The 14,368-nt window shown below is 46.5% G+C and overlaps 1 protein-coding gene across 1 annotated transcript in view; it reads left to right on the top strand.

Moving 5' to 3' along the window:
- The first annotated feature begins 2,480 nt into the window (after positions 1 to 2,480).
- LOC135899588 (kielin/chordin-like protein) overlaps positions 2,481 to 14,368 on the top strand; it is a 38,766-nt gene continuing 26,878 nt past the window's right edge. Inside the window, exons 1-2 of the mRNA XM_065428899.2 lie at positions 2,481 to 2,823; positions 11,000 to 11,109. Of these exons, the coding sequence (XP_065284971.1) occupies positions 11,025 to 11,109 (85 nt within the window). The 5' untranslated portion in view covers positions 2,481 to 2,823; positions 11,000 to 11,024. The remainder of the gene's footprint in view (positions 2,824 to 10,999; positions 11,110 to 14,368) is intronic.

Here is a 14,368-nt window from a genome sequence, read left to right as displayed (position 1 = left end):
TTCACATTGTTTATTCTCAGCGTTTGCCTGCCTTTCAGGCAAGAAGCCTTCATCGGGAGACGTCATCGCGGCGACCACGCGCAGTGGCGTTCACTCTACGTATTCGGTAAAGAGATAGCGTCTGCGAACGATTCTGTTCTTTCATTTCGCCCAAGAATATTATTTCCAGAGTCAAAAACTTCCCTCGTTTTGAGAGTGCCTACATAAATTTCCAGGAGGGCTGCCGCGTGATGTTTTTATTGAGCACCGTAAGCGAAACCTATGAGGATCGCGCCGCGTGATCCCTCATACTACGCAATGGAGGCGCTTCCGACAGATGGCGACTCTGTAAGCCCTCGCCCCAAATGGCGAGGTAACATAATTTTTGATTGTTACTTATGCTGTGTCTTTTCTGTATAATCTCATTTTTGGCTTTGTTTATCATGAGCTAGCATGATGCTTCATTGTTACTTATACTCTGCCTTTCCTGTATAATCTCATTTTTGACCTCCTTTATAGTGAGCTAGCATAATTTTTCTCTGTTTCTTATACTGTGCCTTTTCTGCATAATCTCATTTCTAATGTCCTTTATAGTGAGGTAGCATAATTTTTGATTCTTGCTTATATTGTGCCTTTTCTGTATAATCTCATTTTTAACCTACATTATGTAGCCTCGCCACTCTATAGTGTATGCTTACTCTGAGGCTACTGTAAATAAATAAATAAATAAATAAATCAATAAATAAATAAATAAAGCGGTGCCAGAGAGCACGAGCGACAAGAAATCGTCTTGAAGACAAGAAATCGTCCTTCTTTATCTATCTTGCTATCTGGCGCCGTTAGTTGTTCCAGTACTAAGCGCATGCGCTCAATTGTCATAGGGGTATTTTTAGTGTAGAGCGATTTCGGTCCTGTCTTGAGACAGCTATGCGATCGTTGAGCCGTTTGACCAAGCGTGTGAAACAGAAAACTTGATCACAAGTCATAGATGGGACAGCACTGTAAACAAAGGCATACGAAAGTATGTGGGTAGGTTACGAGCTGAACAATAGCTTCGCCTCGATGCGATCTCGATGATTTAGTGTGCAAATTTCCTCATGACTGCAATCAGAGATTAACTGTGGGCTTCCCGTCGTGCCCGTAGGTTAAGCGTCGAGATTTCCGTGCATTTTTCTTTTTTTTTTTTGCTCAGTAACAGTTGCAGCCCTATTTTAAAAACAGAAGAACAGAGGCTTTTAATATTTATTGTCTGCGCGATTAAAGTTACTCTGTTTCGGAATTTGGCGAGAGCTTGACTTTTCTGTAAATTCCACTTTTTCATACTGGGTAGTCCCTCCAATGCCCTCAAATAATGGAGAGCGAACGGCGACTTTATCCTTTCAAAGCGGTACAAAGAAGCCTCGGACATCAATTACTTTCCACTACACGGAAAATGCATTGGTACGTATCCTTTCAGTCGTTCGCAGTCTAAGAGTGTCGACACAGTATTATTACTTTTTTTTAATGTCCGCACCGCAAATTTTGGTCAGCCAAATAAACGTTGAAAGTACCCTCACCTTATATATACGCGTTCTTCCTGTACCTACGTGAAGCGTGACGTCATCTAAGTATTTCGAGGCTTCTATATTTCGACGTCCCTAATTTCGATGCTCGAAAAACATTCCTCTGCGGCCTCACGTCCTCAAAGTGGCGTGAAACTCATGACCGGCAACAATGACCGTAGTGATGAGCAACAACAACAACAACAACAACAACAACAACATTCGACACCGGTGAAAGATGAAGGACCTGCGCGTACACAACTTCGGCTCGTCGTAATTGGACTTCCTTGTAACGGCGGCGCGCCAAGCGAGCGCCTGCGTCCCTGCGAAGAAACCGGTGGCGAAGGATACCCAGACGCCAATTAAGCGTCGCGCAATTTCCCAAGGCGTCACCTCGCGCTCGCTGCAATCCCACTCCGCCACGGCCGCCCATCGACGAGTAACCAGAGGGGATCGCTGTGGCGCGTGCCATCCATAAAACGCGTGCTCGCGCCCAGCTGACAGCTGTGCCGGAAGAACTCGCATTTACATCCTCGTTGATTATGCAGCGTCCAGTCTTGCTTTAAAGGCCGCCTTACCGGGAACGTTCTTGCAGTGCGAGCACCCCCACCCCCCCCCCCCCACACACACACGCGATTGTGCATCGGACCCACGCGTGTCGCGACCCCAATTGACTCTCCGGTCACGCCGTTATGGCCGAAGCGGTCGGGGCGCACCATTCTTTGAACGCCCGCCAGCGACCGCCTGCCTCCCAAACGTCTTTCGCGCGTCGTCTGCTGCGTCGTCTGCTGGCGGGGCTGGCGCGCAGAAGGCATATGCACGCCTGCACGTACAGGTTTGCGAGGGAGTTGTGGAACGAGGGCCCCGAAGTCGTGCGCAGAACAAAGAACAAAGCGAAGAACAATGTTGAGGAGTGTCGCTCAGAGATAAGAAGTGGAAGGGAGAAAGAACGGGAGAGAGGATGCGAGGCGGCCAGCGGCTGGACGAGTCGTGCAACGTTCGCCCGAAACGATTGCCAGCTTCTCGCGTGTTTGTACACGCGCTTGTGTGCGTGCGTACCGGACTGCCGGATCAGGGCAGCGAGGAATTGCCCCGGGAGAGACGTGAAAGAGACGCGGTCCACGGCGCGTGCGAGCAAAAATTAAAAGGAAAGAGATATATAGAGAGAGGGTGTGTGAGAAAAGGAAACCGACGGGTGGCGGTGTTTTCCGTCGCCGGATAACCTTGGATCCTCGCTCATACGCCGGTCGACGTCGTCTTCGTCATTCAGCTGGCTCGACGTCTCACGCTCGTCTCGTTCCAGGTAAGGTGGCTGAGCCGCGAATGTTTTACACTCCGCTGTTTTCGGTTTCTCCCCGACTAGTCGAGAGCGCAATCCGCGACAAATGTTGCATGCACGCGTGCCCCCTAAAAAATCCGGGAGCATAGTTTTAGGCGTAAGTATAGTTATCTAAAGTTGTGTTTTAAAAATCGCACTGCAGACGATCTGCCAGAGCGACTGATGCGTATCTGTCCATGTTAACGTGGCAATCTTGGAACCGCATTCTCAGAAGTGTTTTTACGCTAGAACTCTTAATAACGACATATAACAGTCAATCGGGACACCTGACACCAGTCTTTAAATACAGACTTTAAAAACAAAAACAAAAAAATTCGGTAATTGGGTCTCTGAAGCCCGTGGCACTGATGCAGTCGAGAGCGTCCGCGACAACGACATCTGAGAAACGCCTTTAACGTGTGGCATTGCAAACTAAGTTCCTCCCTCTTCGATATGCAAGTTGACTGATACATGTATGTGAGAGAGCAATAAACTAGCGAATTTCAGAAATGATTGCTGAGTATTACAAAGGCAACGCGCTTCTTGTATGAAGTATGCGCTATCGGGCAGAAATTTGCATAAGCATTGCAAAAGACGCGACGGCTGCCGGCGTGGTAGGACGTCGTCTGCGCACTTATTCGAAAAGACAAGAAAGAGCGGTGGCTGCTGCTTTTACAGCCCGACTGAATACACGATTGTGTTGCGCTAAGATTCGTCCCCGAACCACTCTAAGCGAGGTGCCATGGTTGGAAGACTTCGATAGCACTTATTCACCAGATTTAGCGCACTTCTGTTCTCGAAAATAAGTGCACGCCACCGCGCCCCATCCATGAAGCTGCTATGCCTGGCAGACTGGGCAGTGTTCCTCTGGAGACCTACGTGTAACCGCTCACCTGACTACTCCGCGCTCATGTGTATATGGCCCTCAATTCACATCCCTGCCTGACAATATTGACGAAAAGAATGCTGCATGTGTACGGTATATGACAACCTTACAAACGAAGCATGTCACGTGACAACCTTACAAACGGAACAATTACGGCTAAATAATGGCATGAAGGCAAGCAGACTATCTTTTTCATTTGGTGCCAGGATTTCAGCCTGATATGTCATCTCGACCTTTTTCTTTCTTTCTTTTTCTACGGACAAAGTTTATCAGTTATATTGGCTTCATAACCAGCAATCAATTTTCTCTTTAAGAGTCAACAATACTGTTCATAAGGTACGGAACGCCTCTTTTATGCCATAGCGCGGACTATCGATCGATTTTTGAAAGGAAATGAACTACTTTACTGCTTTTCGTTCCAGGGAACAGTTGTAAGGAAATGTTTGATAAATTGCATCGATGGATGGGAAGGAATAAATCCCAGTCGTTTCTTTTTTTTCTTCTTTAAAGATTCTGAGAAAGTGTCGACGACCGTGGTTCACGTAATACGTGACTCATGTAATGCGCAAGGTCTGCTGCTGACGACACGCGGGTGACTTAATGTCCCTCTGGAAGTGATTCACCGTTCGAGACGAAACGTCGCCCGCCCAGCGCTAAAGCGCACGTCGCATATGGGCGTGGTCAGAGATGATTGGCAGTGCCCAGCGTACATTTCTTTCTCGTTGCGTAGGCAAACGCGCCAGGTTCTTGCCGCTGAATCGCGCTTTTTAAAAGATACTAACCGCTGGACTCTTGTACACTCGCTGACGGTATACGAGCTCCTACCACATAGCCGCGCTGCATCTTCTCGCTATGCTTTGACATAACAAGAAGAGATGAAGTGACACAGTGCATGCCGCAAGAAGTTCGTCCAATCATTGACGTCATCGAAACCTGCAAGCATAATTGGCTGGCGCATCTAGACAAGTTGTCTTCGCGTTGGACTGTGGTGTACTTGCCACTGCGTTGTTACTGTGTCACCGACTACAGAAAATTTTATCAGTTGAAATGGTATCGTGAGTTCTGTTGCTGGTCGAAGCGCTTTAATGTTGATAATGTATGCATACTGATAGCCGAGCACATTTTTTTCTTTCTTTTCTTCTTCTCCTCCATCTTCTTCTCTTCCTTCCTATGAGCCAAGAGAAGCATCCACATGATAACCCTTCTGCGTGGTTATCAGCCTCCATGCATGGAGCGATGCATTAAAAGATGGCATAGGTGACGTTAAGAGTGAGGAAAGTGGAGGTGTAGGTTAAATGGCAAGTGGGTCTATCCAACAAAATGCAGAAATGTAGCCGGGCATGTCATGGACGCAATTCGCAGGGCGCTTAACCTGTGTTCCGGTTAAGTTACAGAATGGGTGCCAGGAGAAGAGGAAGCGCAACCGAGGACGGCAGAGAATGAAATAGCGTGACGAAATCGGAAAATTCGCAGGCATAATATGCGATCATCTTGCGCCAGACAGTAGTAATTGGAGATTGCTGGCAGAGGCCTTCGTCCTGCGGTGTAAATTAATTACGATAACGATCTCCGCAACAGCGACTATAAAGAAATGGGGTGATAGAACTACGGAATGCTGGAAGCGCATTGCCGTTAAGCTCCTGGTGACATTTTTTAAAACTTTTTTTTTACCTACTCATCACATAGGGTCCCGCGCTTGAGAGCAGGCACGCATGGTGCGGTGCCTGGGGCAGGGGGGGGGGGGGGGGATGTTTCGCAGGAAGCCTTCGACGCTGTGATAACAACACTGCCTGCGAAGGAGGATTTCTGCGCTGTGCCGGCCACCGCGGTGTCGCTTTGTGCGCGGACGTGAAGTGTTCAGCGAGGGCTGACGGCTGTCGGTTGCGTATAGCAGACCGGAAGCCTGCGCACGCAAGACGCTTCCTGCAAGATAACTTCCCTCCATCCGTTTTGTGAGGCCTCCGGAAGACCCCGCGAGACATGCTTGAACGTTTACGATGTACATGGGATCGGCGAGGAGCGAGTGATTTGTCTCTCTTTCGTTCTTTTTTTTTACGCGTGCTGTACGGTCGACACGGTTCCAGATCCTATCTCCCAAAAACATTCGAGCGAAATCCGCATTTCGCTATGCCGCTGATTGAAGCTGAAATACCCACGTGTAAGCCGGCAGACGATATCTTTAGTGCCCATCTACTTTACCCTTCGTATCGGCTATCCCACTTGAGAATTATAAATTTGTGATGCAATTCTTTATTTATTTATTATTTATTTATTTATTATGCAATCATTTATTTATTATGTTGGTATGGTTATAAATTATGCCAAATTGCGAGCAATAAGATGGAAAATCACTGGCTCTGCAAAAGAGAAAGAAAAAAATACCTTTTTTCTTTATTTCAAAGCCGAGGCCTGAAATTACAGCGCACATGTACGCGCTCGGGCAACGCATTACACGCCCTTATTCCCAGAAGAACATTGATTTTCTTTTTCTTTTTTTTATTGTGGCTGCTGTGATTGCCCAACATTCGATTGCCAAGTTGCGTCGGGAAGAAATATAAGCGCGGTTTAATTTACAGTAAAGCAAGCATTCTTTTTTTTTTTGTCCGTGGAGCTTCGGGAACGTTACTTTCTGTAGCACGCGAACAACTTACGTGACAATGCGACAACGAGCCCAAGACCTAAAAGCGCTCCCGAAAGAAGTCCCTCAATCTCATCCGCTTTGATTGCAGCCGGGTAAGAGAAAACAGAAACATGTAATATATATATATATATATATATACTAAATCAAAATAAGACAGAATGGAGACCAGCGAATCTCGAATTCGACGTGTTTTCCTGCTCTTCTCTTCCGTGTTTGGACAAATGCGAGACCGTCACACGTGACAGCTATACGCTGATCTATCCGCCACCTGCACCCCCCCCCCCCTCCCCTACCATATCGAGTATCTGTTCCAAGAAACCAAAGCGCCGTCAAAGTCGGTCGGACCACTTCACGGAGTAACACAATTACAATTTCTAAAGCAGCGCCACCCCTGTAGCGTTCCCACCAATGAAAGTTGTGCGCGAATAGCGGCTTCCGCTCATTTAACGCAGCAATTCGTAGGACACTTCTTTGTCGTCGTCATCGTCATGATCAACATCATCTGTGTTATGTCGTCGACGTCGCAATTATCCCCGCCTCGCACTTTACGTCGCGTTTGGACAATGGCCCCTCGCAGCAATCAACCAATTACACCTGCCTCGCGTCGGTCGCCACAATCCTATTATCCATGCAAATTTCGTATTCTCGTCACGCCATCCTAACCTCCTTCTATACCATCAAGTGTTGTGGCATTCATTCTGTTACTCCGATAGTACGCCGCTTTATCTGTTTTACGGTTTAGATGACCTGCCGATATGTGTTCTTGCGTTCTATAATTATGTCGCTTCCTGCACTCGCCGAACCAGCCTGCCCAACTCCACATATAGATATTCGACTAAGAAATCGAGTATAGACCTAGATGGCATCAGTTATACCACGACACGTACTTGCATGGTTTGGTGCGCGGCATGCATATGCGAAAAGGTTGGGAGGGTGTCAGTGGGCGATAAGTGGGTTTCGAAAGAAGAAGAAAAATATTTACTCGCATGTGCCAACCTGAGAACTTCTTTAGAATTCGTAAAATCCTATTAAAGGGGAGAGAGGACGGACAGAAAGGGAGAAATTGCACACATCTTTTTTTAGCTTCACTGAATACACGTATTTTCAGGGATGCATACACGCTTCACTAACAAGGATTTAACTCCAGACGCTACACTACGATAAGCAGCAAGCTTAAAACAAGAAATAATGATAGAAGCCACAAACTGTTTCTAGATCGCGTTGACTTCTTTCAGCGACTTGGCTGCTTTCAATTCCACCTGCTTCAAGAACTTCTTTGTATGCCCGCCGTGGTTGCTTAGTGGCTTTGGTGTTGCGCTGCTAATCCCCAGGTAGCGGGATTGAGTCCCGGCCACGGCGGCCGCATTTCGATGGGGGCGGAATGCGAAAACACCGGTGTACTTGGATTTAGTTGCGCGTTAAAAAAAAAGACAGGTGGTCAGAATTAATCTTGAGTCCCCCCACTATGGCGTGCATTCACAATCAGGTCGTGCTTTTGGCGCGTAAACTCCTATAATTTAATTGTTTTTAAACTTGTTTGTGTAAACCTGTGCCAAGCAAGTGTCCCCCTCGCATCCTTTCACCATCGTAAGGCTTCAAAAGGAGATTACGGATATTGACGTGCGAACACTTTCGCAAAGTAAATTTGTTTCTCGTTAACCTTGACTCGCAACATTTGCAAAGTTGCAAAACCGGGCCAAATTCGTAAAGTTTACGAAAAATTCGGTAGAGTTGGCTGGTATGCTTTACTATACGAGGAGGGGTTCTATATCTCTCTGCTGAGATTTTCTCATGTGTTCTTTTAAGTACTGTCCTTTTTTTAAGTTGGTTATATTTTCTCATAAAATAGGTTTCTTTTATTGCTTTCTCGGAAATGTATTTAAATACTAATTACATTTCTCATTTGTCTGGCGAATACTCCTCGTATGTGTGTGCCATGTTGGAAAGGGCCGCAACATCAACAATGTCGAATGTTGATGCTGATTGTGTGATATGATTATGATAAGATTATGAGGGATACCCTAGTGGGGGACTCCGGACTGATTTTGACCCCCCGAGGTTCTTTAAGGTGCGCCCAATACACAATACACGAGCGTTCTTTTTTTTTTGCATGTCGGTTCCATCTATATGCGGCTGACGCGGTCGGGACTTGAACCCGCAACCGCGCGCTTAGCTACACACGTAACCATTCGCTGAGCCGGCGCGGCGGGCATGTCTTTCACAACCACTGCGACAATTTGGCTACTCAGCTTCACTTTACAGTGCTTTGTGTCGATGAAACCCGGCCGACCAGACGATTTGTTCATTCGACTTACCATGTGCTCATTTTCGCTATTTCCGTATCGGTGTAATAAATCGCCTTGTAGGCACCCCGTGTAGAAGGGATCCCCCCTTCTACACGGGGTGCCTACAAGCGTCTAAGCACTGCTGTGCAAGGACTATGTGCAACTTAAACATTTAAGGAGGTTTAGCATACTTGTTTTATAACGATACAGCAATCACGTGGACACGCGAGGCGAATATCCGCCATCTTGGCCGCCGTCGACGTGAGGTTCTGTACAAAGTCCAAGTGCAATACATTCGCGGCCGCAAGCCGTATGCTGTAGAGGTGCGAGGGGAAGCAACCGTTCGAAGGTCTCCTATCGATCTCATATCCACCTCTATGTCTCAATCTCACATCAATATATGGAATCCTTTATAAAAACCCGTATGTTTGCTAAATCGTATGTCAGTCATGAGCTTAATTTTTTTCTTTATTTAATAGGGAACAATCGCGAGGAGCCCCACTACAAACGTTTATATACAGAGCCGTAATCAATTGTGTCTGAAAAGTTTGCGGAAGATCTTCGTCTGCAAGAAGAAAGTACCTTTACCACAAAAAGAAGTACACATGCCTCCTTCAAAAACAATGAACGCCTACGGAACAAACACTCTATAATTCACGTGGCGGGGCACATATTGCATAATGCAGGTACACACGCCAGCAGCCGTCCAAGCGTGGGAGAATAAATGCCGAGATCCGTGTAGGCGCCGCTAGACGTGTAACTGTGTCAGTAGACAGAACTACGCTATGCGCGCCACGCCTGACATGATTCGCATGCATTTTTTCTTGCCGCTGTACCACGGCGCGCGGCGTCTTTGCATCGCAATGCCGCCGTCTGCTGCCGGCAAGTTCAGGCGCCGTCTGCTTCATTGCCACGTCGGTGAGGTGGAAACCTGAAAATGTCTGCTGCGGCACTTCGGCCGCTGCCATCTGCTTTGCCGCATCGTGGTCGGAAACCTAAAAAATGTCGAAGGAAAGCACAGCGCAGACGCAACGAAACGGACGCAGCAGGCACATTCGATGAAATACTATATATATATATATATGTATGTATTAGGGGTGTGCGAATATTTGAAATTTCGAATACGACTCGAATATTTTCCTTATTCGAAGCCTATTCGATTCGAGAAATGCATATTCGTAAATTCCCGAATATTCGAGGACGGCCGAATAATGGTCGAAACAGCAAATATATTCGGACAGACTGTGAATAATTTAGCAATTAACGAATTATACGCTTGCTCCACATTGTCCTAAGAACATGTTTATTCACTGAGAGCTTCACATGATCCGCTCATTATCTGTATGATCTGCATCAAGATGGCAAGTTGGGCCAGTTGGTTGGGCTTTATAGCAAGGTTCGTTACAGCGCAACGCAAAACAAGGACAATAGAAGGTACAAAACGACGACACAGCGTTACAGCACTGTGATCTTAAGTGCTGTAATGAACCTTACTATAAATGTGTACGCTCTGTTCCAGTCTATCTGCATCAGGCCCGTGAGACATGATCAGTTTCGATTTTTTTTTACCAAGCTTTATTCCAGGGCTCTTTCATAACAATATATGATGTACTTTCGGGCTTTGTAAGTATGCGCAATAAAATATGCACCTAGAAAATGTTACCTGGACCAATGTTGTCACAGTGCATAGAGAGCCTTTACTTTCTGAACATGTTGAGCAGTCAATTTTCCTTCGCGATAATCTGCAACAAGCGTTTACCTGACAGAGCATTACCTTACATTACCTGAGTGCATTACCTAGAATGAGTGCCTCTTTAACCTGAAGCGGCCTCGTAAAATGCAATATTATTTTTAAAAGGGTAATAAAGCTATTGTTACCTCGTTTTGCCATTATTTAATAGTACGCATATATTCGATATTCGATTCGATATTCGAAGACAGTTTTCCGCCTTATTCGTATTCGATTCGTATTCGAAAATTTCAATATTCGCACACCCCTAATATATATATATATATATATATATATATATATATATATATATATATATATATATATATATATATATATATATATATATGTGTGTGTGTGTGTGTGTGTGTGTGTGTGTGTGTGTGTGTGTGTGTGTGTGTGTGTGTGTGTGTGTGTGTGTGTGTGTGTGTGTGTGTGTGTGTGTGAACGCGTCGTCTGCTGGCGGCAACTTCAGGTGCCGTCTGTTTTGCTAGCTGTTCGAGGTGAGGAAACCTGTAAACGTCGTCTGCTACTGGCGAGTGTTTTTCTTCCTATTATTCGAGCGCCCGGTTGGGCAAGGAGTTAACGATGCCATGCGTGCCCCCATACTCGTTTTTCAGCCCGTCTATTTGCGGGAGTGTCGTCATGGCGTCCACTTCGCTGACCCAGCTCTTGGCCCTCTCCCTGGTGGCCTTCGCCTACAACTTGGCCGCCGGACAGCAGCTCGAAGGTAAACGCGCCTGGCATACCGAATGCATCAATCTGCACCTGCATAATGCGCACAGAGCGAGACGCATGCATGACCGACCTTCCTCACCACTTCCTCCTCTCCCCCCCCCCCCATACGACCGCCATTAGCAGCTAAGCGTTTTATCGTTGTGGACTCCTGACCTTACTTGCCAGTCTTGACCTGTGCAGTTGAGCATAGCAGCGTTTGTTTATCTGTTTGTTTGTCAACTGATAAACGGTAAGGCACGGGGAACGAGATCCCGCATTCTTGACCCCAGAGAAAGCCAGGCGCATGCGCACTGTCGTTTGTTGATTGCGGTTGTCCTCGAGTGCCAGTCGTGAACCCAGAATCGTGTGGAAGCGTCCGCCCGTGAACGCAGTCGTGTCAGTAGTAGCACATTGGCCAGTGCAAAAAACAAAAACATGAAGCATAACTGGATCTGCCGTTGGCAACGCACTGATGGCGAAGGTTGATAGTTGAAGCGAGGTCGTAGGCAGTAATAGTGGAGTGTTTTCGAAACAAGTTACGCGGTGGCCCTCGCCAAACGGCGTAGCAGTGCGCCGAAGATATTTCCTCATCCTTTGCAGTGCTTTCTGTTCACTGGTCGTTTCTGCGCCAATAGCAGTCCGCGCCACAGGACAATTATGCAAATGAAATAGACGCAGTGTCCACGTATAACGATAATCGAGAAAACACGAAGATCCGATAGTTGTAATTGGTTATGGTTATACCTTGAAGGGCTGAAATGACATACTGGTATACCTGTACGCTTGAGTAGTGGCAGAATTTGTACAATTGAGCACTGAGATGCCAAAAGATGCTTGAAGATGCTGCTAATCTCTGGCACAAAAAGAAGGATGGTTACTAGCAAGCAAGACACACCCACGGAAATCAACACAGGCAAAATACACTCACCGAAACTGAGTCTTGGTTTGGGGGGGGCATGGAAGAAAAGAAGTCGTAGCCATTAAAAAATTTTTTTTGTCGTTCATGGGTTGGCCAGGAATTGAAATTAGGGAGTGTCTAAATTTCTTGGCTGGGGGGAAGGAGGATTGAGAGCAGAGAAGAAGGGGTAGTAATTTTTAATGTTTCATTTGTGTCCCTCATGCGTCGCGCAGGACTAGCAACGTTTATGACTGCAACGCTTATGACAAAGATTACAAACTATTGCTTCACTTGACACCAGGATTAAAGTCATATTTATGAACAGAGATAAGAATAACAATTCTATCTGTTTGGCAGCTTTCTTTGTGCAGTGCTGTGATTTTTCAGCTTTTTTGGACATATACAGTCAACATTGACGACGCTTGACTAAGGAGATGTCGAGTGAAGAATCAGCGGGCCGGGCGCCTTGCAGGTACGACGTTTATTTTTTGAGGGCCTGGCTATTACCCTGCCACTACGCTGGTCGGAAGCCGAGAACATCGTCACGAGCCTTATGCTCGTCCAAGTGTAGCAAACCATATGAATGATACTACAGGCCGCAATAAAAAGCCTGGGGCCTTGTAGGCGTCACAAAGCTTCATAAAACTGGCACGTTTGGTTCTCCACAACTCGGAACCAACTTAGGCGACTTCAAGAATGGTGCATGGTTGACGGTGACCCCGAGAGCAAGAAACCTCGTCTAGGGGACAGCAAGTACGACGATACAACATCGGATTATGAGCTAAGTGATGGAGAAGAGATGGATAAGGATACACGCATGAGAAAAAAAACGACAAGGCATCCCAGTTGTCCTTCGCCCAACAAGCGAAGGTGCTACTTTCTGGCGAGCGAATCGAAGCCGAGTATCTCCCGAAATAGTTTCCGCTGCCAAAGAAAAAGTGCACTCTTTCAGGACGACCAGAGATGGAAGTTTCAGTGTCGGCGTTGCTTCCTTAGTATCCTCAAAATGCCTTTTGATGCCCTCAAGTGTATATGGCCTAGAAGTCAAGCCCTTCATCCCAGAGTCATACTCGTGAAACGCTGGAAAAGTAAGACATCTGCCTCTGCAGTATACAGACAAGCAACTCCTAGACTCCTTGAAAGATGCAGTGGTTACATCAGCATGCAGACAGATAAAGTATTACGGCCAGGAATAGGGAGCAGTAAAGTCGCGTCCACTTCACACAGTAATTCTGATTTTCAGTAACGATTGCCCTATAACAGGAAGAATTTACTTAGGTTTCACCAGTCATCCTGTCGAGTAATATCTAGGACCAGCACTTCACTGCTGTAATTGCCAATGATTTGGGCACATGGGGATAAGCTGCCGCAGCACACATCGATGCAAAATCCGCTCAGAAGATGATGACCCCAAAAAGTGCAAGTCACTCCTTCAGCCTAAATGTGCAAACTGTGCGGGGAACCATGCTGCCTCCTGCTTAGGCTGTCCTCAGGACAAGTCAGCTGCACAAAAGCGTCGACATGAACTTATCTATGGAAGACAACCGCTATGCAATGGACCCTCCCCAAAGCTTGAGATTGTTCATCCAGTGCAAGGTCACCAACGTCAGCGAGAAGATCACCGTCATGCGCCCCGTCTTATGCGCCAACGCTACGGAAACCCACACGACAACATGCAGGAAATAATACACCATAAAGCTCCAATGTTCGCACACATTATTCTCAGCGACCTTACGCGCTTACTGCAGAAGTAACGCCAATTATTAGCGACCATTCCGCCGCACCGGTGATGCAACTGATTTTGCCAATGCTTTTCGCAGCTCTTAAGGCAATCCTATCTGCTCTGCCGGAAGCAAACAACCTATCAGAAGTGGAAGCCTTGTTGCCTCTGGAAGCATTACTGGGTCAACAATCCGGGCCAAAACTGCGGCAAGCAGTACATGAATAACCGCTACAAAAATTTTTCTATATTTCGGTGGAATGCCAAGTCTTCGAAGGAAGTGTGCTGACTTTCGTAAACTGCTTGCATAATGCAGGTTTCCAACACTTTGCATTCAAGAGGCGGGAATCAGCGACGATTTTCGCCTCTCAGTATACAAGACGTCAAGGTGCTGTTAGCAGAGTGCATCTATGTGTCAGAAAGGACTCACTATCTTATCAAATTTAGTACAGTGATTCAGACCTTCCGGAATTCATCGCGTTTACAGCACCCTTTGGTACACTGTGCATAACCGTGATTAATCTATATCTACAACCTTCAGACCACATTTCAGTGGTAGCGCTAGTGGAGATCTTAAAATAGCTCATTCTAATGTATTTATATGTGGAGACTTCAATGCACACAATATTATCTGGGCCAGAGATCGTTGTGATG

This window comes from Dermacentor albipictus, chromosome 10 (assembly GCF_038994185.2).
Source record: "Dermacentor albipictus isolate Rhodes 1998 colony chromosome 10, USDA_Dalb.pri_finalv2, whole genome shotgun sequence".
NCBI classification, from domain to species: Eukaryota; Metazoa; Arthropoda; class Arachnida; order Ixodida; family Ixodidae; genus Dermacentor; species Dermacentor albipictus.
The sequence above is the reverse complement of the archived record's forward strand: the minus strand, read 5'-3'. Positions and strand labels throughout refer to the sequence as shown.